The 24,838-nt window shown below is 37.3% G+C and overlaps 1 protein-coding gene across 12 annotated transcripts in view; it reads right to left on the reverse strand.

Annotated features, from left to right (window-relative positions):
• Nucleotides 1-24,838, reverse strand: part of WDR27 (WD repeat domain 27) — a 117,548-nt gene that overhangs the window by 17,997 nt on the left and 74,713 nt on the right. For 6 of the 12 annotated variants that reach the window (XM_054063234.1, XM_054063231.1, XM_054063229.1 and 3 more), the window contains one exon: nucleotides 1,460-1,873. The exons of 3 other annotated variants lie outside the window; for them this stretch is intronic. In XM_054063234.1, coding sequence (XP_053919209.1) covers nucleotides 1,466-1,873 — 408 coding nt within the window. In that variant the 3' untranslated portion in view covers nucleotides 1,460-1,465. Of the gene's footprint in view, nucleotides 1-1,459; nucleotides 1,874-2,741; nucleotides 7,198-24,838 lie in introns of those variants that run through there. 3 more of the 12 variants (XR_008449228.1, XM_054063233.1, XR_008449227.1) reach the window with 3 other exon arrangements.

Genomic DNA, 24,838 nt, shown 5'->3' on the forward strand with positions numbered 1-24,838 from the left:
ATTTTCTTCAATGATGGGTTTGAAGCAACTTAAGTGTAATCTTAGACATTCTTCAAAAGTCTGCCTTAATCTATGAGGCTGCTAATATTTGCATGACATCATCATCATTACAATCCTGTCTCTTCACTCAGTAACGAGAAAAACTGAGGGAAACATGTAAAAGAGCTTTTACTAGCATCCTACTCAGGTGTATAATTTCAAATTCCACTTCAAAAACTGGGCATTAGCTCACAGCAAAATACACTAACAAACCAAAATTCTTTCATGTAAACCTAGCCACAAAAGCATAGTCTGGCAGTCCCCTTCAAAGCAGTTGTTTTATACCCCTCATTATCCTTGATACACTACAAGAATAGATTTCACTTCCTAAAACTGAAGCATGTATCAGAGCTTAACAGGCTCACATTTCTTCTTTTATTATTCCACAGTCAAGTGACTGAACATGTTTATTTAAAATATATTTGTCAGCATTGGGCTGAAGAGGAGCTTCTTGACAACTGAGAAGACTTTACTTAACTATGGCAAACTGCAGCTCTGTGGTCCTCCACAATCGAAGTGGAATTACAGCCCACTTCCAGTGGAAGGCTGTTGCTACTCGGGAACTGGAAGATCAGCAAAAGCTGACGCTGTGCCACAGGCTGCAGAGGCGGGAGAATGAGATGGATCGTTTCCTCAAGGAGTGCACAGGGGTCCCCACTCTCCGAGAACACGCTCGTCTTCTCTCCCACAGCTTCCAGAACCAGAGGGCAAAAGTGCAAGGAGACTCCATGCTGTTCTCAAATGATGTTTTCACCATTGACCCTGTGGAGGGAGATGTCTTGCCAAATTCTTCGGTTGAAATTAATGTGATCTTCAAACCCCAAGAAGCCAGAGTCTATCAACAAACAGTCTACTGCGACGTTTCAGCCCTTTCTCTGTCGATCCCTCCATTGGGAACCTTGGGATTGGTGAAGCCTCACAAGTAACAGTGGAGTTTCACCCGCTGGAAACTGGGGATCATTCCAGGTCCCTGGTAGTTCACTACGACACAGGAATTGGCTATGCCATGTCAGTGCTGGGTCCTGCTATTGGCTTTGTCTTAGGAGGGCAGCTACTTTTATATTTATATCCAGATCTCAGAAAGTACAAAGTTGGATCAAGATGACCCACGTTGGCTTGGAGCATGGTGGATACCATTTCTTGCATGTTCTATTGCTATTTGGCTTCTTATAATACCTTTTTCATGCTTTCCAAAACACCTACCAGGAACTACAAAAATTCAGGCTGAAAAAATCTCTGAGACCCATAATGATGGAAGTGCGGCACCTGTTGAGAACCAGAATATTGGAAAAAGTTTTAAAGACTTTCCTGTGGCACTTCTGATACTGTTGAAGAATCCAGTGCTTATGAGTCTAATAATAGCCAGTTCTTCCGAAGCATTAGTTGCCACTGGCTTTGTCACATTTCTACCAAAGTTTATAGAAAATCAGTTTGGCAAGACGTCAAGTTTTTCAGCAACTCTTGGAGGGCTTGTTTTAGTTCCAGCAGCAGCACTAGGCCAAATCATAAGTGGCATCTTGGTTTCCAAGTGCAAAATGGATTGCAAAAGCATTACCACGTTCATGACGGGCACTTGTTCAGTGGCCCCACTATTCAACTCAGTGGTTTTATTTGCTAAATGTGGGAATGAACCCTTCGCAGGTGTCTCTGAAACATATAATGGAACAGGTGTGCTCTGTGACTTAACAGCACCATGTAATGCTAACTGCAGGTGTTTGCATTCCAGGTACCACCCAATTTGTGGCAGAGATGAAGTCCAGTACTTTTCTCCCTGTTTCGCAGGATGTGCGTCACATCTCTTTAACGACATGAAAAAGACGTACCACAACTGTTCCTGCATTGGGAAACCAAAAAGAGAAAGTGATTCAGAAGACTTCTTTTATGAAGCTGTCCCTGGGAAATGTCCAACACAGTGCAAACTTTTACCTTTTTTCCTGACCTTCTTCTTTTTTGCTGTTGTTTTTACATGTATGGCTATTACTCCAACAACTGTGGCCATTCTCAGGTGTGTGCCAGATAAATAGCACTCGTTTGCTCTTGGAGTACAGGAAGTATTTCTGCGACTGCTGGGTACTATTCCTGGACCAATTTTGTTTGGTGTTGCTATAGACAATAGTTGTACTCTGTGGGATTTTAATGAATGTAAAAATAAAGGAGCCTGTTTGGTTTATGACAATGAAAGAATGGCTTATCGTCTGATGGGCATAAGTACTGCTTGCAAAATCATCACGATCATCTTTGTGTTCACAGCAGGATGTTTGTATAAGCCTCCTTCAGCAAGTGCAGACCTGTCACAAAAGGATTCAGAAATGATATGTGCTATACATACTCGAATCGTGAGCAGACTGGGAGGCCTTTTGAAGGAAGCCAATAAAAATAAGCACTGTTACACAGCACTTGTACCAATGTTCTTGTACACCATTACCCAAGTGTAAAAGATCATATTCAATTCTTGAACAACTTAAAATATTTGTGAAAGTGTAGTGTGGAAGGGTGGCTTAGACAAAAGGGTCACGTAGACATGACACAGCTGATAGAGCAGGAATAAAACAGGACACGTAGGCAGCCGCTAGTTTCTCACTAGTTTCTTTGTAGAATCCTTCTAAGCAAGGCCACAGTGCCCTTGAGCACAGCTGTTATAGAACAACAGGATGTAGATAAAGAAGTACAAGAAACCATAAAAATGCATCTTAGGAGGAGCTGACCTTTAACGATGTAGCCAATAATGAGCTTGCTTTTTGCAATATATATGAGCCTTATTAACCATGTGATAAATATGAAGCCTGAGGAGAATAAACTTTGAGACTTGCTGATCAATCGTATTGATTGCTGCTTTTCTCCCGCCGATCTCGACAACTGGTGACCCCGTGTGAGGAGGTTTACAACCATCTATCTGTGTGGCATGCCGCGAGTCCCTCGGGACGTTGAATGAGCTGCTGAAAGGAACCAGGATCCTGGCCAGGAACAATCCCTCTGGAGAATAGAGGTGAGCCGTGGGAAACATGGGGAATCAGATGTCTTCCCTCGAAAGAGACGTTTATGAACTTATGAAAGCCCTCCTTCGAAACCACGGAAGGAATCTTTCTGGGCATGACCTTAAGATCATACTTAAATGGGTACAGGCAAAAAAACACCCACTGTAACTGAGTCTACTATTTTTACGTGGGAACTTTGGGATGATGTGGGGGGTTAAACTGTGGGATGCAGCAAGGACAGGGAATGCTGAAGCACAGCGTATGCTCCCGTGGCGGTGGAGTATTATTGAGACTTTAAAAGTACAAGAAAAGAGCCCCCGAGACAAGGTGAAAGGGGAGGAGGACTCTCCAGTTATCCCTCTGTTACCACTAGTAAAGGATGGACCCTCCACGCTACCAGAACTGTGCACCATCGGCTATCCTCCTGAGGAGGATCCCTTTGATCCAGGACCTTTCCGAACGCCTGGATCATCCAAAAGGGATCTGCCGCCCGACATCATAAGCCTTTGGAGAGATAAGACGGAACAGGGCTGCACAAAATAATAGCGAGGAATCAGAGGAGGAAGAAGATGGCGTGGTAGAGGAACCACCAGATCTTCGCTGGAAATCAGTTAGTTATGAAGCGATAAAAGAAATTCGAAAGGCTGTAAAAAAGAGAAAGTACTGACTGTTTCGTCGCCAAGCTGCCCACCGCCCCAGCGCTCGAAACAGCCACCAGCTCCACCGTATCATATCTTTCCTAAAGTATCACGTTCTTTTTCTTTTCCAGTTGCTTTGCCTGTAAAAATTTTTTTCTCTGATTAATGGAGGTAAAGTGTGCAAAAGAATATTGTAAGATTCTTGTTGTGCAACAGGAAGGGGGAGATGTTGGGCAGGATTTGTCTAGCTTCAAGAAAACCCCCAGCACGGATCAGTTGATAAAAGCGGACGTGCAGGAGCTTGTCGGCCACAGGCCCTGGGAGGGAGGGAGATAAGAACTTGAACAAAGATTGCTGGCTTGATCGCGGGTACTTGTTGAATGGCAGGAAACTGTCATTAAGTGAGGCAAATGTTTAGGGGGAAGACCCTTTTGTATTAGCCAATCTATGTTCGCCTCATCTGACGTAACCGCCAATCATTGTCGGACACGCTATCTGTAACTTATAAACATATGTTAGCTGCGCCATAAAGACGACATTTTGCTTGCATGAAGCTGCCTCCCGTCTCTCAATTACGGCATATATTTTCTTTTTTTTACTCAAAACCCTGACAGTCTCATACAACTTCTGCATTTAAAATAGTCACGTGTATCACAAGAGAAATGTATCAGAAGAGAAAGACAACAATCAAAACAGTAAACCTTCTGTATAAAGGAACTTCTATGACTTTTTCTTTCAACATTTTCAAAACAAAATGCAAGAGTAAATGGAAATTTTCAATATGATTCATCTTGAGTACTGTTGTTTGTAACCACATACGGTATTTACAAAATTTCTCCAACTGGCATAAAGTTCATGTGTTATAAAAGCTGTAAGAAAGAGCAACATGTTTTTTAAAAGTAGATATTAACTACGGGTGGCATAGGCACAGAGCAGCATAATGAAGGCATTTGCACCTGGCAGATCTAGACTCAATTGAAAGTAACTACAAATGGATGTATTTCTTCAGACTACCTTCACGTGCAGTTTGCATATTTTTGCTGCCATTTAGAGAAAAAAAAAGACTGTATTTTAAATCCCTACAAATGATACACTTTGCTGTTTATCAGTTCCTCACTAACTTTTGGACAGACTATATAATATAACACACTGGAAAATTGCAATGAATATATCTGAAGTCATGCACTTTGAAAAGGCATTATATATACCGAAAAGAGGGAAAAAGGGCATGACAAGAAGGCGTATTATGTACTTAGTGTATAAACTGCCCATAAATAAATTCTCAGAACAGAAGATTGCTATTCAATTGACACATTCCTCAGATGTGACTTCAGTACTCCCAGTACTCAGCACATGAAGAACTAAGTGCATTCCAGATTATTAGTAACAAATAGCTTCCACTAGCCAGATACGAGAACAACAACCGTGAAGAATAACTTGAACCAACTTCCATGGCCAAAGCCCAAGGACTTCAAATATCAGCATTCACAGAAAAATCACTAAGACAAAGATTCATGTCTTAAAATTGTTATTTTACAAGAGAAAATAAAATAGTTTTTGTAGGGCATATTTAATTTCTAAAAGAAAATTTTGCTGGAATGCTGTAGTTGGGAAAATCTATTATTTAATACAGGAAGCTAATATTTTACCATACATAATCTCTCTGAAGTAAAAAAAGAAACTACATAATGGGTCAGTTTGGCTCCCTACACATATTTTTAATTATTTGTGATTTTCTACAGTTTTCTATTCTTTTCAAACTGAGATGTTACAGACTCACTGAATTATATTTTCTTCTTGACTTTAATGTAACTTCTGTTAATGATTGTTTATCCAATGGTAGTGAGAGAAATAAAATATTATTCATGTGAACATCATGTAAGATGTCTTTCCATAAAATTCAAAATAAAAATTAAAAGATCATTTTTTTATTTATGTTATCTATCATTTCCTTGGCAGGTATGCACATTCCTGCATATGCTTTTTCCTATAATGCTATAAAATATGAAAGTCCCTAAACATACACCAAAGTAAATACTCTGTATAGCTCGCAAGTGACACAGTGAACAAACAATATAAATAATATTTTCCATTTTCAGAGCATTGAATATTCACCAGGTTCTGTTAACTTTTCAAAATTGTGAATAAGGAGAAATATTCTGCAGGAAAAACTGCAATGCCACATTGCAGTTTGGAATAAAAAAACTGCTAAAAAAATACACACTCACAAAATACTCTGAACACTAACAGAAGACTAACCAGAGTTAGTTTCCTGGAATTCCTTAGCTCACAAAAGAAAAACAGAAGAGAAATTGGATTAATAGCTTTCTTAAAATCTGTTTTTCCTAAGTGCACGATTTGTACAGCCAAACAAGAAGTTTAAATGTAGCATGTCAAGTAACAAGCTTATTCAGTGTGCTGTACCTCAAATATGCATATAAAAACATTTGCATTAAGTAACTCGGGGGTGGTTGGAATGCACACATTAAATTTTAACCCAAGTTTTAAAACAACTGTAAGTCTTAGGAGGAGAGGTCTGCTATTTATATTATAGCAGAAACTAAACCATAGAACTTCAAGGTATGAAGTTTAGGGTATGCCTATACTGTGAAATGGACCGTGGTGCTGGGCTTTTTCAGTCAACAGAGAACTAAGGCAATATGACCATATGGTTTTATGTAGTGCTATGTAGCCCTGCTTGTGTTAGTTCATAGACAAAACAGCCTAGTTAGCTTGGTATCACCTTCCAGTGAGTTAGTAAGACTGGCAAGAGTTATTAGCTCTTCTACAGCACTGGAATAAAAGAGTTAAACTGTCCCAGGCCACAAACTGATGAGCTTAATTCTGGTGTGAATAAAGCAAGGCTGAATTCTTCATGCACGCCTACATAAATATGTCCTTACTGCTCTGAGGATTTCAGTCTTTACTGATAAGCGTAGTCCCTTTATCAGTAACTCTAAAGAGTTACACACTCTCTGTACACCATCTGTGTACACATGTGCAGCCAAGCAGCTTAGAGTAGGGATATCCATAAGGTTTGTACCTCCTCATTCCTCATCCTGCTGTCTGAACATGAGATAAAAGCTGCTGAGTGCTCCCACCTTCTTAGTTGCAAACCCAACTTCTTCCTTTGAAAAAAAAAGGACTTTGAATCAAAGAAAAGGACTGCAACTGTGACTATGGACAACACTTTCGTAAGAAACCCTCCCCAGGTTTTAATGAAACAATCTTTTCCTTCAGGTGGTTATGCTTGCATACTCATGCTCCGGGTGTCCTCAGGCAGTATCGTTCCTAGCCTAACCGATTACACAAACTCAGAGGTACTAGAAGTACATATTCACTTTAGCAGTTGCACAATTTGTAATAAAACATGGGGCAATCTTCAGACAGCGAGTGTACACTTCACAGCTTAGAAACATTTCCAGAATTTTCTTGGGAGTCTTGTTGGCTTGAGCTGACATCTTGCTGCTCGTAATTCTCTCCAGGACCTTCACAGCAGATACGCACAAAGCTGGCACTACTTTGGAGAGGAACTTGGTGAAAGCCTTAAACATAACCATATTAGGAAAACAAAATAAGTTGTGATAGTTCTTCTAAAAAAGCTTGAATCTATGCATTTTTTCCAGAGAAGATAATGGTTACCAAAAGGTCATTTTCATTAAAAGACAAAGATGAGAGGGTACAGGCATAAAGTTCACAGAAAGTTGATAACCCTCTCTCTGATGTGGTCTCCAGAGGGAGAAAACGTCAATTGCTCAAAGAAATTGAGGGTAACAGCATATGAAAAAAATAAATACTCCTCCACAAAAGTACTAAGCAGAGACTCATGCTAAGTGCATTTTCACACAGTTCACAGAATTCCTTTTACTAATGGGGAAGGAAATGGGTCTTCTGAAATTGAAAATGATCTGATTTCATTCAATATTAGAATGCCAGTCCACTTCACTACATATTTGCAGGTTCCTTTCCATTATTATTTATTTCAAAGTAAATTTAATTTAACTGTCAGAGTCCTACAATATTCCTGTAGTCTGAAGCGGATTTATAAGGTTTGTTTGGAAGATTCATTCCAAGTCATTAGACAAATCTGTCACCAAATCAAACACTGCACTGTAAGCGGAGTAGGTCCTGAAATCAAGAGTTATCACTATCATGCATGTCAAGTAATTTTCTCGGAAACACATTGCCTTGCTTTCCTCTGTATTTACAGTACTAGAGGGAAACAGGTTGAAAAAGCAGAAACAGAAGGACGTGTATTACAGTCTGAGATAAAGACAAAAGATAGATCCAACAGGGATCCCTGTACTGCTCCAGCTGCACAAAAGCTGGCATCTTCCTTCAGGTGGTCCTGCTAACAGAAGAGCTAGCAACAGAGGGAAACTGGGCAAAGGTTGATAATGGGGCCAAGCCCTGGATGGCAGGAGAGGCTCCAGGCATTAACCCAATACTACATCCTCAGGCCACTGCAGGTAGACACCGGCTGTTTCAGGAGAAACAGAGCTCTTGTACTTTTTCTTTCCCCTGTACTCACCTGTATGGTTCACATGTAACATATAGAAGCACCAGTTTTTGATCCAAGTTATTATGAGCTGCCTGAATTCCTTCTGTAGAACACCAGCCACGCAGGTGAGAATGCCCTTTTTTACAATGTCTGGACCAAAAAAATCCTTGAAATCTAGAATCAAATTCTCTACTGAAAACACCAAAATTTTTCTCAGCAACTAAATAAGAATGCAAAAATGAACATCCATGACTTACTGATGAGACAGAGAGTAGAGAGAATTTCAGAGCTTTTCCTGATAATTCTGCCTAATTCAGGGACTGGATAGCCAAACACTTAGCAGTAGGTGTTCCTTCTTTACAAAAAAAGAGCAGAACTGGGCCCCCAGAATAGAGGCACAAGTGAATCTCAGTCAATTCATTTAGGAGAAGACAGAGGCCAACAATGAAAAAAAAATCACAAAATTAGAGCTAACACATCAGCACAGGCCACATAAACCAAAAATTAGTAACTAATGTAGAAGATAAACATGCAGAATATAACTAAAGCACGCCAGCCAAAGAGCTTTACCTCCACTAGATATGTAAGAAGAGATACTAACAATATAGATCTGGAACCAAGAGTGGGAGGGGCGAGACAAAGAGATGGTTACAGAACATTTCCTAACCTGTCACAGTTAGACAAGTCTCAAGCCGATCACTTCACTCAGTATGAACGGGTGTGTGTTCAAATATAGATGTTTTCTTACCATCAGTCAGAAAATGTTGGTGTGCAAGAGTGAAACAGCAAGTTAACATCAAGACAACGTGCCAGCCCAAGACGCTTTGTCTTTGAAGCAGTTTTTACTACTTCTTCCCAAAGATCAAGTCAGTGCTCAAAGGAATCTGGTTTTTTGTCAGTGAAAGCAAAAATGACAGAGATCCTTAACAGCCTTTCAGAAAATTATCTACATAATTGCTTCGAACATTGGCAGCATTATAAGCAGCTCTGTGTTAACTTAGATGGGCATCATTTTTTGTACTGGACCTTGAATGCTACAAGAGTTTCAAACGGTAAATGATGCATGATTGGGAATATCCTGTGGTATTGCAGGGGATATAAAAGTCTGGAGTCTTGTTTGCAACTAAGGTTTCCAGGCCAGGTTTTAAATTTATTCTTGCACATCTAATTCTGTCGTTAATTAGTAGATTACTTGGGAAATCAGTCCCATTGCATGTGTGGGATACCGACACAGAAAAATAATTACAAGAATCTTTCTTCATACTTCCAAGATTTTAACATTCTCTTCAATAAATCCTGAAAAAGACTACTATGTATGCACCTTTCCACAAAAACTGTGTTCTTTTGTGTATTTGGATTCCCCGATTATTATTATATAACGTCATGACTGTGGCTTTAGGTGCTAGGCTAGTAGGCTTTGCTAGTATTTATCATAATTTCATGACAGCCTCTGGACACAATACTGCTCCAAATGTTTCCACTACTGTCAGAGGGTTGTTTCCACTAATGTCAATCAGAGAAAGGTCTATAGTTTCAACAATGCACTTGGAGGACACAAAACATGAAAGCATCTTTGCTTATATTTTCAAATCAACGTAAAATGAAGTACAACTAAAATGATTAACCTTTAAACAAAGACCAGTATTGAGACAGATCATATCTCCAAATATCAAGATTTTTCACCACACATATTGTATAATATTCTATTCAGGCCAATCAAAGCCCAAGCTCTTGGCCTGAAAAGCAGACTCCACAGCCAAAGAAAACAGCACTGTGGATCTGTTATAAAAATCTGATGAAAACTTGTCAAACCCAGCATTTTCCACACTGTGAGTAGATTTTGCATTCAAAAGCACTGAAATTCCTTGTATAATTAATTAAGCTATTTTCTAGGGGTTTTTTTCTAAATTTTAACATGTATTAGAAAATGGCTCTGGTATAAATTAATAATACGCAGTTACCTTTTAATTTAGAATACTTACTAAAACAATTTCCTTCCCAGAACTTTGGGATTTGAAACTATATTTTTCAAGTTGCAAGTCTGGAAAATTGGATCTACTTGCAAAAGTACCTTTCATACTACTACTACTACTACTGTTAGTCCATCCTTATGCACAGTGATACAGATAATCCTTTGCATTTTATATGTAAGCAGTAACATACCACCCATTGTTGCATAACACAGACTTACACCACGTGGCTATTAGAGCAAAATTTAATTTGTGTTTAATTACTACTATTTCTGGTGAAATGTATTTCACTTCTAAAGTAATTCTCTTGCAAAAATAAGATATATCTTTTTTTTATTGACCTCATATTTACTGTTCTTTTTTTTAGTAATTTCTCATTAACCTTTCATGTTTTAAGAACTTCCCACTTTATTAAAATAAACATTAGTTCTACCCTTTCCTGCACTTAAAGCTTTGCATTTGTGTGAATATACAATTGTTCTTCATTTCTTTCTTTCCAGATTCTATTCTACTTATGTTTCTTTTTTGTTACATTTGGTGAGTTTAGTAGTATACACTTATTTCACATGATGTTTATTTTTCTGATGAGCTTAACTGTTAATACCTCTTTTGAAGAATAATTTTAAGTCAAATCAGTGTCAAATATGTTCCAATATATACCAAAGAACAAACCTGTGATCTAAATACATTTTTCTCTGTAGTTCTGCCTGACTGAGATTTCTCCTTCTGGTTACAGACATACCAGAAACAGAAAGAAATCTTGTGACATATTTACCTACTAGATGTATTTCATTCAGGGACAAAACAAGTAATATCTTTTTTCTTTGTTTTTAACATGTCAGTACAAAGTCAAGAACATTAAACTCTCCATGCACAGGGCTAATGCCTCACCTTTCAAAGGTTCATTTTGAATAAACACAAGCAAACAGATTAATGTGTTCCATATATGAGTGTAGAGTAGGATGGTGCAATTAGCCTTCTGGGAATCTAGTATTTCATATGGCAGTACATAAAGTATAACTCTTTTGACATGTGATTATTTGAAATTTACTAATGGCATAAGCTAACACTAGTATGAATTGTCTTCATAAAGCAAATCCTTTCCCCTGGTTCTTATTTTATTTGAAAAGTCAAAACCTAAAGACAGATGGATCACTTTGGAACTGCATACCCTCAAATTGCCATCATTCCTATAAAGTTTAATCCTAGGGAATATTATATTGCCATGCACAGCCAATAAAGTTATTTTTAAAGAGGGTCAAATTGATCTGTATTAAAAATTGAGAGAAAAGCATTCTAGGGACTTTTAAAGAAGATGACTTCTTCCCCAAAAGCCTAAGTTTCACAGTACTTTCATAGAATCACAGAATCCCCAGGTTGGAAAAGACTTCTGAGATCATCAAGTCCAACTGTACCTGTCTACTAGTAAATCATATCCCTAAGCACATTGTCTACCTGTCTTTTAAACACATCCAGGGATGGTGACTCAATCACCTCTCTGGGCAGCCTCTGCCAGTGAACTCTGCGTAATCATAGAACCACAGACTGTCCGGAGTTGGAAGGGACCCACAAGGATCATCAAGTCCAACTCCTGTCCTTGCATAGCACAACCCAAATTGACACCATGTGTCAATGACACATAACACCAAAAGAGATTAAACAGAATATTTGTAAACACCTCTGCATATTGCACGAAGGGTTTTCTCTTCTGCCTTCATGAGAACAGATCTCAAAGACAAATTCTACTGTAGATAAAATATAGGTTGCCAAGAACTGAAATAGAAAAAAAAAAAATGGAACAAAAACCCCCTGCCCTAATGACAGATAAAGTTTGTTTAGTACTGTTCAGCACCTCAAACCCTACACCTGGCCACGTCAGTAGCAGAAACTGGGCAGCCTTTAGTCCCAATACCCGCCACATACAGGAAAAGGAAAAGCAAAATGAGAGAGAAAGGCTTGTGGTTTGGAAACCAACACTAAAAGGGCTTTAAAGAAACAATGTTAATAAAAGGAAGATAATATTAATAAGAAAAATAACAAAATATAGACAAGTATACAAAACCCAATTTAAACTCCCCCAATAACCACTGTGCTGCTTCAGTTGAGCAGATGAACAGAACACCTTTAACTGTAAAAACTGTCAACAAGTGTTTCAGTTAAGATTCTGAGAATTCTCTTTCTCTGTTTTTGGTATGGTTACCACCTTGGCTAAATAATGCTACTTTTCTAGCATGATATTTTATGTCTGTAATCATCATTGCTTCTTTCCTAATCATCTTCTGTGACAAGTGGTGTCCCTCAGGGGTTCATACTGGGACCAGTGCTATTTAATATCTCCACCAATGATAGAGACAAGTGAGATTGAGTGCACCCTCAGAAAGTTTGCAGGTGACACCAAGCTGAGTGGTGCAGTTGCCACACTGGAAACATGAGATGTCACCCAGAAGGACCTGGACAAGCCGGAAAAGTGGGTCTGTGAGAACCTTGTGAGGCTCAACAAGGCCAACACAAGCTGGCAATGTGCGCTCACAGCCCAGAAGGCCAACTGTATCCTAGGCTGCATTAAAGAAGCGTGGCCAGCAGGTTGAGAGAGGTGATTCTGCCCCTCTATTCCTCTCTTGTGAGACCTCATCTAGAGTAGTGTGTCCAGTTCTGGAATCCTCAGCGTAAGAAGGATATGGAATTGTTGGAACGGGTCCAGAGGAGTGCTACGATGATGATCAGAGGGCTAGAGCACCTCCAATACAGGGACAGGCTAAGAGAGTTGGGGTTGTTCAGCCTAGAGAAGGCTCCAAGGAGACCTTATAGCGACCTTCTAGTATCTGAATGGGGCCTACAAGAAAGCTGGGCAGGGACTTTTTACAAAGCCATGTAGTGACAGGACTAAAGGAAATGGCTATAAATTGGAGAGGGGAAGATTTAGGCTAGACATAAGGAGAAATTTCTTCACAATGAGGGTGGTGAGGCACTAGAACTGGTTGCCCAAGGCAGTTGTGGCTGCCCCATGCCTGGAGGTCTTCAAGGCCAGGTTGGATGGGGCCTTGAGCAGCCTGGTCTAGTGGGAGGTATCCTTGCCCATGGCAGGCGGGTTGGAATTAGATGACCTTTAAGGTCCCTTCCAACTCAAACCACTCTATCATTCTATGATCTTTATTTCTTTACAATATTTTCCAACTCGTCTTTCTTTTTTTCCCCATTACTCCAACGCTTGCTTCCTTGTCAGATGAGAAATTTCTCTTCCGCTCTTCTCTTGCCTAGAGGTTCAGTCTCACACATTAACTTATTTCCTTTATTTATTAACATATCAATGTCATCTGGTTCTTTCTCCTTCCAAGCTAAACATTCCTTAGTTTCTGTGTCCTTGAAAGGCCTACTGTTGTCCACATTTGTTTCTCCAGTTACAGATCATGTCTCATTTACTTAATAACAAGGAATGTGCTGTTTTCAGTCAGGTTTGGTGAGGGTTTTTTTCCAGTCCTCTTCTCTAACATACTGTTTGTCCTTGAATTTCATTGAAATTATTCCTGCCCATCCTTCTAATGATCATAATTGAAAGTAAATGTGTCATCCTTATTTGCCTTTACCTATCAAACGGCCTTCATTACAGCTGAAATCGCTTTTCCTTGAGTTTAGCTATCTTTCGGCTTCCTTGATTCTTCTCTGTCCTGATTATTTTTCTGCTTCACAAATCTATCTTTCAGAACAGTATTCTCATACCCGAGTCAATTCCCTACAGCATCATACAGAAGACTGCCCTTACTTTTCTCTGTCCGCTGCCCCATTAACTATTAACTTCAGATAAAGTCGAACTACTATTTTTCTAAGTATGACTCACAGTTAAACTGTTGCTCCAGATGTATCTCCATGCTGGTCCAAGGATTCATCATTGTTTCAAGTTCAACAAGACTAGAACAAGGATCCTCATTTCTCATTCCCTGCAATTTTTGCTCAAGCCTTCTCCATCATTGTAGACAGCAACTTGTCACAGACAAAATAATTTGGAGATCATCTGCACCTTCACCACAAGAAGGATGTTGAGGCTCTGAGGCGTGTCCAAAGAAGAGCAACGAAGCTGGTGAGGGGGCTGGAGAACAGGTCTTATGAGGAAAGGCTGAGAGAGCTGGGGTTGTTTCGCCTGGAGAAGAGGAGGCTGAGGGGAGACCTTATTGTTCTCTACAACTACCTGAAAGGAGGTTGTGGAGAGGAGGGAGCTGGCCTCTTCTCCCAAGTGACAGGGGACAGGACAAGGGGGAATGGCCACAAGCTCCGCCAGGGGAGGTTCAGGCTGGACATCAGGAAAAAAATTTTCATGGAAAGGGTCATTGGGCACTGGAACAGGCTGCCCAGGGAGGTGGTTGAGTCACCTTCCCTGGAGGTGTTTAAGGGACAGGTGGATGAGGTGCTGAGCGGCATGGTTTAGGGAGTGTTAGGAATGGTTGGACTCGATGACCCAGTGGGTCTCTTCCAACCTAGTGATTCTACGATTCTATTATTCTATGATTCTACGATTTAGTTTCCTTCTACATCATCACCTCTAGATCATGTGTTAGTGCTACAAATTCTTTCGGTTTAAGATCTCAAGGATATGGTCTTCCACATTCATTTAAACAGCTAAAACTTTTATATACATCTAGGTCTCATTGCAGCAATATGCTTTTCTCCTCAGCTTACTAATTGCTTTCACCCTTCCTTTCCTCAATACTGTCACCTCTTGATTCAAAACAAAAATCAGAAGTTCATCACTTTGAACAAGCCACCACCTTCTCTTCTTTTTTTCACTGCATCAAGCCTAAACTAGTTGTTTTCACTATCAAATCTGCAAAGTTTGTTTCTGCATCAAGCTTTAAGGATCTTGCTTACACAGAAGCACAACTCATCTGTATCAGGAATCTTTTCAATGAATTCTTTAGCTTCTCCTTCTATCTAAAAGAACAAAAGAGTTACTATGGAATGCTGCAAAGTGTATATTAGTGTTACATTGATCTATTTTGACATTCATCAATAGAAATTAAACTAATTCATTCAAAACTAAATTAATAGCTAAAATGGAAAAATCAAAAAGATGATGTTTGAATGCCAAAGTCAATTACTTCTGAAAAGATTATAAACATAACTGTAGTAATCTCTGAGGTTTACTATTATGGTAATACAAAGTAAGAGAAAACATGCATGTAAGGTGTACTATTACTCTTCCAGAGTATTAATTTTTGCAAGTTATTAATAGAAAATGTCGATGTTGGATAAAGTTCTTTCACAGAACAACCAAAGACTTCATACAGACTTACAGATAGACAAATCCGCAGAAATTCTTATACGTTTACTCTGGGCAACATACTGAAGACTCACAGGCAGAGGAAGAAAATGAATTTGATTTAAAAATGCAAAATGAGAGACAGCTGTTATTCTTTAATATCAAAATTATTTAAATCAAAAAGATGTACTAGTTTCAATACATTTGATCTATATTTATACTATTATTCTTTACATCATCTTTCAGTGATAAAAGACCATATTACATTAGCTAAAATAATACGCCTTGCATGTCTCAAAAAAAATAGCCTAAAATGGGTACTCAACACAAACTGCTAATGCCAAACACAGATTAAATTTCTCTGGAAGTTGGATTATTTAGCTTTGGGCATGCTGAATGTGGGTCTGATGTGAATACTCACAGCTGCCCACACATTGACCATAGAATCCCTCTACAGCACAAAGAGAATCTATAACAAGGCAGGGCAAGCAGTCTCTGAATTTTCTTTAACTACATATAGTGGTAATAAACTTTCTGAATTAAGCAGACACAAAATGGATGTTCATTGAGTCATTTCTTTAAAAATATATATGTTTTTGCCTTGTTGCAAAGTCTCTGGTTCATCTGTTTGAGGTTTAGAAAACTCCCTAGTGCTCATCTCAAAGAAATGCATCCTTATTAAATGTCTGAAATTCAGTCAAAATGGGTGATTCTGTCCACTTTTTTCTCATGATTCCCTTTGTTTCCTTTCCCTTGTTAGTCTTCCCTTACCTACATTTCGTTCACTCTCATCAGCCTACTCCCCTCCAGCTTCTCTCTAGCTCCACTGCTGACTCAGCACCCATGAAGTTTTTCCAAAGAGCAGTTTCCTTGCAGATCAGATGCTATGCACAAGCCTAGATGGTGAGTATACTTCCAGCAATCTCACTGTCCTGTCAAAGGTTTTGACAAGCATGAAGTTCTTGAGAGAAAAATTTCTTGAGAATATGGTAACATAATTTTTATGGAGCTAACAGTTTTGTTTTGTTGCAAATACCTTTATGATTGATCTAAGGTAGAAATAGATCAATCATAAAGGTATTTGCAACAAAACAAAACTGTTAGCTCCATAAAAATTATATAAGGCAGAGAACGAAAGTACAGACTGTTGATAGCATCAAGCTACCATTCATTATCCATCCTCAGCATCCATGGTCTATGAGACCCACTATTTGTTAGCATGATATCTCTTAAAAATACACTAGTGAACTAGTAGGAGATTTCTGTAAGATGAACAGTCTTTGAAACACACAGTATGTTGCACATCATTACCACAGGCAAGATTATAAAGCTTATTTTAAACAGGGACACTTATGATCAGGAGCTGATATTGGTAAGCAAGCCAATACATACTTTCTTTTTAAATTGTATTTCACAGTATTTGTGATTATTTACAAAAGAAGCCAAAAAAGGCACACCATCAGTGCTGAATTTAAAAACTAAAACAGTGTTCAGGCCAAGGTTATGCATTGTCCAGAAGAGCCACCAACAAATCAGAGACTTAGAAATGAAGAAGAAGCAGCTCAGATAAGCATGCATGGAAATCAGAAAGTGCAGCCAACAGTTCTGCAAGATTTAATTATCCTCTGCCTGTCCACGTCAGCATGGTAACAGATCATATATGAGAACTAGCTGTGTAACAATATTTTTTCAGCTGTACTGACAGAAAAAGATTGCTGCCTAAATTGACTTCCTATTTAGAAATATTTAAATGGATGTTAAAGCACAAATAGATCATTAATTTGCTGTAATGTTCTGCAACCCCATGAAAGCTTTCTTTGCTATTATGCATCAGAAAAATAGGTTTTAATTTAGCCCAAAGAATTAATTAACTTAAGTATACCTGCATTTCTTAAGTAGCATGAATGAATAAATATCTTGAACGACAAGTGAAAATATTTATAGCATCACATTTAGCATCAGGCTGTAATGGCAGCCACAAATGGTTAAAGGTACACAAGTACACATGGTAAACAGCAGCTTTATCAACGTGCTTAAATCCATGAGGCTAATGTCATCATAGATCAGGTCAACACTTTCAGGATCTGAAATGGACTACTAATAAGCTATATCACAACTTGTTTTCTTCTCTTACCAGTAATATGCCTCCTACAAAGAATTTTAGTTTGCAAGACTGCATTCCCACCCTCCTTCATTATCTTCAGTGAAAGACACATATTTTTGCTCAACGAACATTCAAATGCCATTTAAGAACTCTGAACATATCTGAACATCTGTAGTTTGGCAATATCAGTTAGACCCAAAGCTTTCTTCAGAATAAGTTGGTCATTTCTAGATTTTACATTGATCTCTATGAGCGTGTGTACATACAGAAAGTCTTATTTATTGAGGTACCAAACAACAGTGATGTGAAATCAAAAATCAAAGATTAAAAATTCTTATATAAACACTAATATACAGAGGAGTGACCATACCATCCAAGAAATCAGTTGTGAAATCCGTAAATCCGTCCATTGTTAGGCAACAACTGGTTTCAGATTCACATTAGGAATTTCACACACAAAAGAAACTAAGAGCCAGTTTTTCTGAATTCTTCATCAAGCAAACTTGCAGTAAATTCAAACACAGTGTCAAATTTGCACTCGCAAAATCAATGATGAATGTTGATCTTGCAACAACCTTTCATTTCTGTAGTCTAATTACCTATGGATTTTTAAATAGCAAATGACAAAACAACTCTAAAGATTTCACTCATCTGTTTCTATTCTTATATTACCAGAGAAGTAGGGGGATAAGAACAAATGGAGACATGCTACATATTTCAGTAACTAAAAAAACTGGCTGATATGCTTGCATAACTAAGCATAAAATAACCAACAGCTCATTCTAACTGACCTTAAGGCCATTTTGCATGCCAGAGTTAAGTAACACTAAAGCAGTGTAATTTATTGTTTCTTTCTTTGAAATCCTATTTCTCCCACTAAATTAAGCAGCATAGAGATTCAAGTCAGGTTTGTTGTAGAAATGCAACATGCAGCAGAAAACTGCAACCATCTCTTTTCATAAATCAGTGACAGATACTTCATGAAAATATTGGAACCTTGCTCTGATTTTATCATCTATTTCATGCTGCTGAAGTATTCACAGTTTTCTTCAAGACAGACAAGGACAAGCACACAAAAAGTACAAATTATAAGCTCACTTTTTACTTTAAAAATATTGAAACACTTTTTTCTTGAGCTAAGAAGAAAAACGTGTTAATAACTTGTCCAAAGTGAAAAAAATGTCAGAAATTAATACACTACTGACATGCTAAGATGAAAACATTCACAAAACTCTAATATGATTCAACTCTAGTAGACGTTTATAGTAACATGATTTTTCTGTTTTTTTCTTGATTACAGGATTGTCATTTTAGGAAAAGACAGACATAAGACTGCATTTAATGCATAATAAACATATATTACCCAGACTACTGGAAACAAAAAAAATGTCTACTTTTCAGATTTCTCATGGCTAAATTTAGTAGGTTAGCATCTCTGACATAGGCATGTTAATATAAACCACTAAGATAAATGCACTGACATATGGAGAAGGCATTGAAAACATTAGCAATAGCACCACTGATATTTTAATCAAAAGGATGTGTACTCTTGGAGGTAGTGTCATTCTTAAGAAACCATTAACAGAAAGAAAGTCTGCTCTAATAACAAGGTAATCAAAGTGATCCACTCCCATACTAAGTAAATTTAATTCAAATCAGTGTTTCCCTACAGCAGTTTGGCAAGCAAATTCCCTTCAACTTCAAGGTCTGGAAAAATTCTGTCATTTGGCATGAGAGCAGCACAAGGGTGAAACTGTATACAGTACTACGAAGTAAAATTGTATCCTTTCAGAAGAATGCAACTATATTAATTAACATAAAGAGTTTTTAAAAGATAATACAAGATGTGTAATCAGATGTTCTGATCTTTCTCTACCTTACCACAGTCCAGTCACCATACCTGCCTCCACAGTTATAAATTTAGAGACGTAAACTCTGATTTTTTTCACCTAAAAATAAAAAGCCAGTTAACAAAACCTTGAAATGAGACTGTGACCTATGAGACCATTTCATATGGAGTTATTATATATGCAGAATCTTCTTTTTCTATGATGCCTCTCTCCTTCCCAGTTCAGTGTCTTTCACAATGTTAGCTATGCTTAGCACAATGAAATGGAGAGTGCATCTATAAACGGAGAACGCTACTCCCATTCCAGCCACAGTGTCTTCCTGAAACTGTCCCTCCCAGGAAACTCTTGGACCACCCATGATACATGCAGTTTAAGAGCTATTTGTTACTGATGGAGTCTCCCAGATTGCCAGCATATTATGACCACCCATTGTGGGTTTGCTTGAGGAATGCAACTCAGGCCATTCAACAAAAACAGTAGGAGCATCTATAAGTTGAGCTAAAGGACTAAAAGCTTAAACACTGAATAAAAGATCTAACAAATGAATAAATGGTAACAAAATAACTGACTAATCAGAGTGTTTCAATCCCATCTTCAAAAAGGATCTGTAAGTTCTCAGAAGCCTAAATGACTTGAGGGGTTTTATATCCTGCTATTCAGTTCATAAGCCAACATCTACAGCAGACACCTGACACTTATGCATAAAATCCTGGAAAAGTACAAAAATCTCTGATACGTTAATATGGGTTGCATATTTTTACAACCTACTTAGATTTCCAGCCTACAATATTACCACTAAAAGTGTCACTGTTCTTGAGAATTGCTATCGTGAATGTTGCTGTTTGACCTATTGTCAAACATTCCAAAATTCCATTTCCTACAGAATATTGTCCTTACCATCTACTGTATAAATATCAGCCACTTTGATGTTCTCTTAATTTTAATTGAGGCAGTCTTTATTTTTACCTTTAAATTATTCTGATTTTTAAAGTCTAGAAATTTGTAACTTTGAAGCATAGTGGAAATGAAAATGAAACAAGAAGCTGCACAGTGGATGTGCATTGAATATCAATGACCTGTAACTTACTTTAAGCTCTTTAGAAGACTTGCATTCTAGATCTTGAATGTAAATCTGATAGACCCTCTCATTTGTTCTCCTTTTGATCTGCGAGGCTACACTTTGTGCTCATCAGGCACAAAAGAGCAAAGAGTTAATAAATCAAATAATATCAGAAAAAAAGGTATACATAGCAAAGTTGAAAGGCACTTTGCCATCTAGTATATAATATTCTATTAAATTAAAGTAAGTGATTTTCAATACTGCTTTTTATACTCTAGTTATTGGCAGCACTTCTTTGGAAGCATTGCACATGTAAAGTCTGAAAATAACTCAAGGGAACAGAAAAAGTTTACAGAAATGGGAGCTTAAAAATTATGACTGTTTTTCACTTCAGTCATAATCACTATGACAGACTGGCCGTCTATAATGATGTGAGTCAAACGGATTCCTGACCTGATATCATATAGTTTATTTACAAAATTATTTAATTAAATAAATTTAAAAAATCTTGCTTCTTTACAATTTCCCATGTGGTGCAATATGTTCTAGAAAAACCTCTCTCTTTTCTAGTGCAAGTCTTAATGATGTAATTAAACAAATGCACGAACATGGTCTCTTTTGTTTGCATTTCCTCTTTGAAGAGGCCAGAAGTGCTAGCTCTAGTCCAGGGAATTGCAGTAGCTCTGCTTGCATTCAAACAGCAGAGAATATTGGTCATTTCACTGTGTAAAAAACTCCCTTTCATTGCTCAATTCATTACATAATAAGCATATTTTCATGAAACGTTAATAGTGATTTGCCTTTTACAATACCTATTTGAAAGAACCATTTGTGCCATTCTAATACACCCCTAAATTAGTTAATATAAAACCTCATCTTTCCATCTGAATCACTTAGATAACAACAAGGTTTATTAATTCAGTATTGTTTTCCTTTTTTTAAAGGTCTTGTTTTCCTCTGGATGGTACTCATCGTCTGTGGTGGAGAGATGTATAACGTTTACATGTTTCTGGATGATATAGCCTGGGACTCAAAATATATTTTGGTTCTCAATTATTCCTCTCCGTATCTATTTACCCATGGGAAGAAAATTCATTTTATTGTTGGGTAATCCACGTTTTCCTGAGGAAAATATTTTTCAGATCATAGCAAATTCAATAGCCAAACCATAGCCTTATATAACATACTGCATATTTGAAGATTTTCAAGAGAAAAGGTTATTCTGTTTAAAAATAACGAAGGCATATAACTCACACTTAAGAAAGCAGAAGCATATTTATTCCATACAGACCTCTGTGTCCCTTATAGGAATCTCGAAATAATGCACTTAACTTTATCGAAGGACCTTATTATTTACAAGATGTTCTAAAACTCTGTTTCTCTATCTGAAGTAAAAGTAACAGGAGCTGTTCAAGTCATGGGATCACAATGCTTGCATAACACTTGGTAAATCGGTGGGAAAACCAGCTAAACCTGCGAGACTAGCAGCTTCCCAATGAAAAGTGTATCATATTCTGAAGTGCAAACCAAACATTTTGAAGTTGAGTCATTCATAGACAGATTTTGTTCCAACTTTCAAATATAGAGTAAATTTGAAACCTGAGAAGAGAATGCAGTTAGAAGTGAAAAACACTTCACTCGATAAGGAGCATAACCGTACACATACGTTATTGATGGAAGAACCTCAAAAGGTTAATTTCAGAGAAGATGTCAATATTTCAGATGATAGCTGGAATCTATTCAAAACTTTCAGATTTCGAGTTAAAAAAAAAAGTAGCCCATTTTCATACTTCACACTAAAACTACAGTAATCTGCAAGGCAGAGAAAGAATTTTGGAAATCCTTATTAATTTTGTAATTTTGTAATGTCTGGCAGCTTCCTTGTCCCTCATTAGGTATTTTTCAACTTAAATGGGTCCTACTAGCTATTTAACTAAATAGTCTAATGAAAAAGTGATCTACTTTTTTTGTAACTATTAGGACTTGACAGTAAGTAAATTACAAATGACAGGCATTTATAGGCATCATTGTTATCTTTCATGTATTCTTCCAGACTTTTGGACTGCTTCTCATGCAAAAGCAAAAAAGGTGTTTCTTAATTTTGTGTCAGCCATTAAAACAGAACTGAAAAGAAAATGGAAGAAATTCACCTTCTAGTTGGAATCACAGGAGAAAATGCTATGTGCTCCAGATACAGTAAAATGCTGCCAGATGTAGTGTGATATTTGCTTTACAGTACAACTTCTTGGAAGCTCTCAAGATTAATCTGTTGATTCTATATCTACTGCTCTTAAGAAATTCTAACACAAATATGTAAACTTGAAACAGTAATATGTCATACTCTCCATAAATGTGTATGAACTGTAATCTTACATTATGCCTTTTCTTAGAATGATAGCTCTATTATTTCTGTTTTTCTTTTTATTATACTGTTTATTGTATTTGGCATAATAAATTTATATAACATAATCGTTAATGTTGGAAAGTTAACTAAATTGATAACTGGAATCAGATGTTGCTTTTCACTACTGCAGGTTTCTCAACCCCAGTGTTCTGTTCAAATTCAAACCGGGCAATTAAATTCTAATTATTCTGTTCTATAAAGGCTCCTATACTACATTCATCATGATATCTCAGAGTTAAAATAAAAACCATAATCTCATTCTCCAATGGCATGTGTTACACTTCAGTGTAAACTCCTTAAAATCAGCGAGGACCAACTGGTGACTACTGCTGAGACAGCGAGCAAAGGCTAATGGACTCAAGGTGCCTACATATGATCAGTATCTGTTCCAGAATCCTTTGCTCATAATAAAAGTGTCCATGTTATATATAATTTTTCATTGCCTGCAGTATGCCAGACCTTATAGAACTAGGGGAGGAAACCAATGTAGAAAGGCTGGCTTTAAAACCTTCTGAACTGCAGTAGATATATGGCAACAATTCTCTCTGTAGAGTTGCTCACTCATCCTCGGTAACATGCCATGAGCACATGAATAATTTTACTTTCAACTTTTTTATTGGTGAAGGGCTTTTTCATATCAATAGTAGATCTACTAATTTTCACCTTCCCCATGAAATTTAGGAATGCTAAAATATCTCCAGCGAACATCAATGTTCTGAAAGGTCCCTCTCAATTTTTTTCAAATTCTTAAGAGAGAGAAACCAAAACACGCACCAACAACTCAAAAGGTGAGCAAAACCACATCTGTATGATGGAATACAGACAAGAAGGAGCTTCCTTAAATCTTTAGATGATTCACATAGTTTATGCCTACAAATGTCATACTTTACAGGCTTGTGCTGCAACTCAGGAAACTTTATATTATATAATTACAACACAAGGTCTATTCCTAACAAATACTGTTGAATTTATGGTCATGAGTTCTGGGTATATACTCCAAGACCAGAGAGGATTTTGTCTTGACAGTAAGCAAGTAAAAACTGAATCTACTTCTGCTGAATATACAGATTTATAATTTGAGATTTAAAATGAAAAGAGGTTATTTTATCTCTTTTAGATATACTAAAAAGCTTTAGCCTGAAATTTGTCAGCATAATAGTGAGATTCATATTTCACTAGTCAGTTTTTAAGAGCCATATCAGTAAAAGATGCACAACAAAGTAATTATATTTGTCATTCATTTCAAAAATTCATATTTTATTAGCTCAATAAATTTGAAATAAAAGAACATGACATATTTTAAGAATATTAATAAAACTAATTTCTAATCAAGGTCGATTTCCTCTAGAAGTACAAAGGCCAACTGTGGAGGGGTTAAGCTTTTCTGGTACTAGCAATTCAATGCAGAATTTCACAACTTTCTAAGTTTAACAGCAAAGTGATTCTTTCATTAGTTTTTAAATGCAATATTGATGTGTCTAGTAATAATGGATAGAGTTGGTAAGTACATACACTCATTCAGACAGATATGGATACAGAATAATTCCAGATATTCCTTCAGGATTTAGCTATGTTTGTCATTTCTCAAAGTCTCTGCACCACAGTAACTGTATTTCCCTTGAATAAGTTATTTTCAAAATGGAAGCTTGAGCTGCAGTCTTGAGCAAAAGCCTCTACTTTGTCCCAAAATTTCTAGATATAAACATAGCCCTTTCATCCTTAATCATTTGTTGATGCAGAAATAATTCCTCCACCTCAGTAAGACACAAGATACAGTCTCCATGGCAGCAAGGTCTATGGAGTCATGACAACAGAAAATATGGCTTTCAGCTTGCATTTTTTATCTTAAACAAAGTTGTTCTAAGTAACTAATCATATTGAAGAAATAAATTTTAACACATCATTGGGATTCAGAAAAGTTGACTACAATATAAAGATTTTATATGTCTGCATGAGATGTAAGAATAATGGAATAATCTGAAGATTATGAGGCTAGTTAAGAAATCTAAGCAATAGGAACATGTATAAGAAAGTATGGAAATCTCT

The sequence above is a fragment of the Cuculus canorus genome, chromosome 3 (genome assembly GCF_017976375.1).
Source record: "Cuculus canorus isolate bCucCan1 chromosome 3, bCucCan1.pri, whole genome shotgun sequence".
Lineage (NCBI taxonomy): Eukaryota > Metazoa > Chordata > Aves > Cuculiformes > Cuculidae > Cuculus > Cuculus canorus.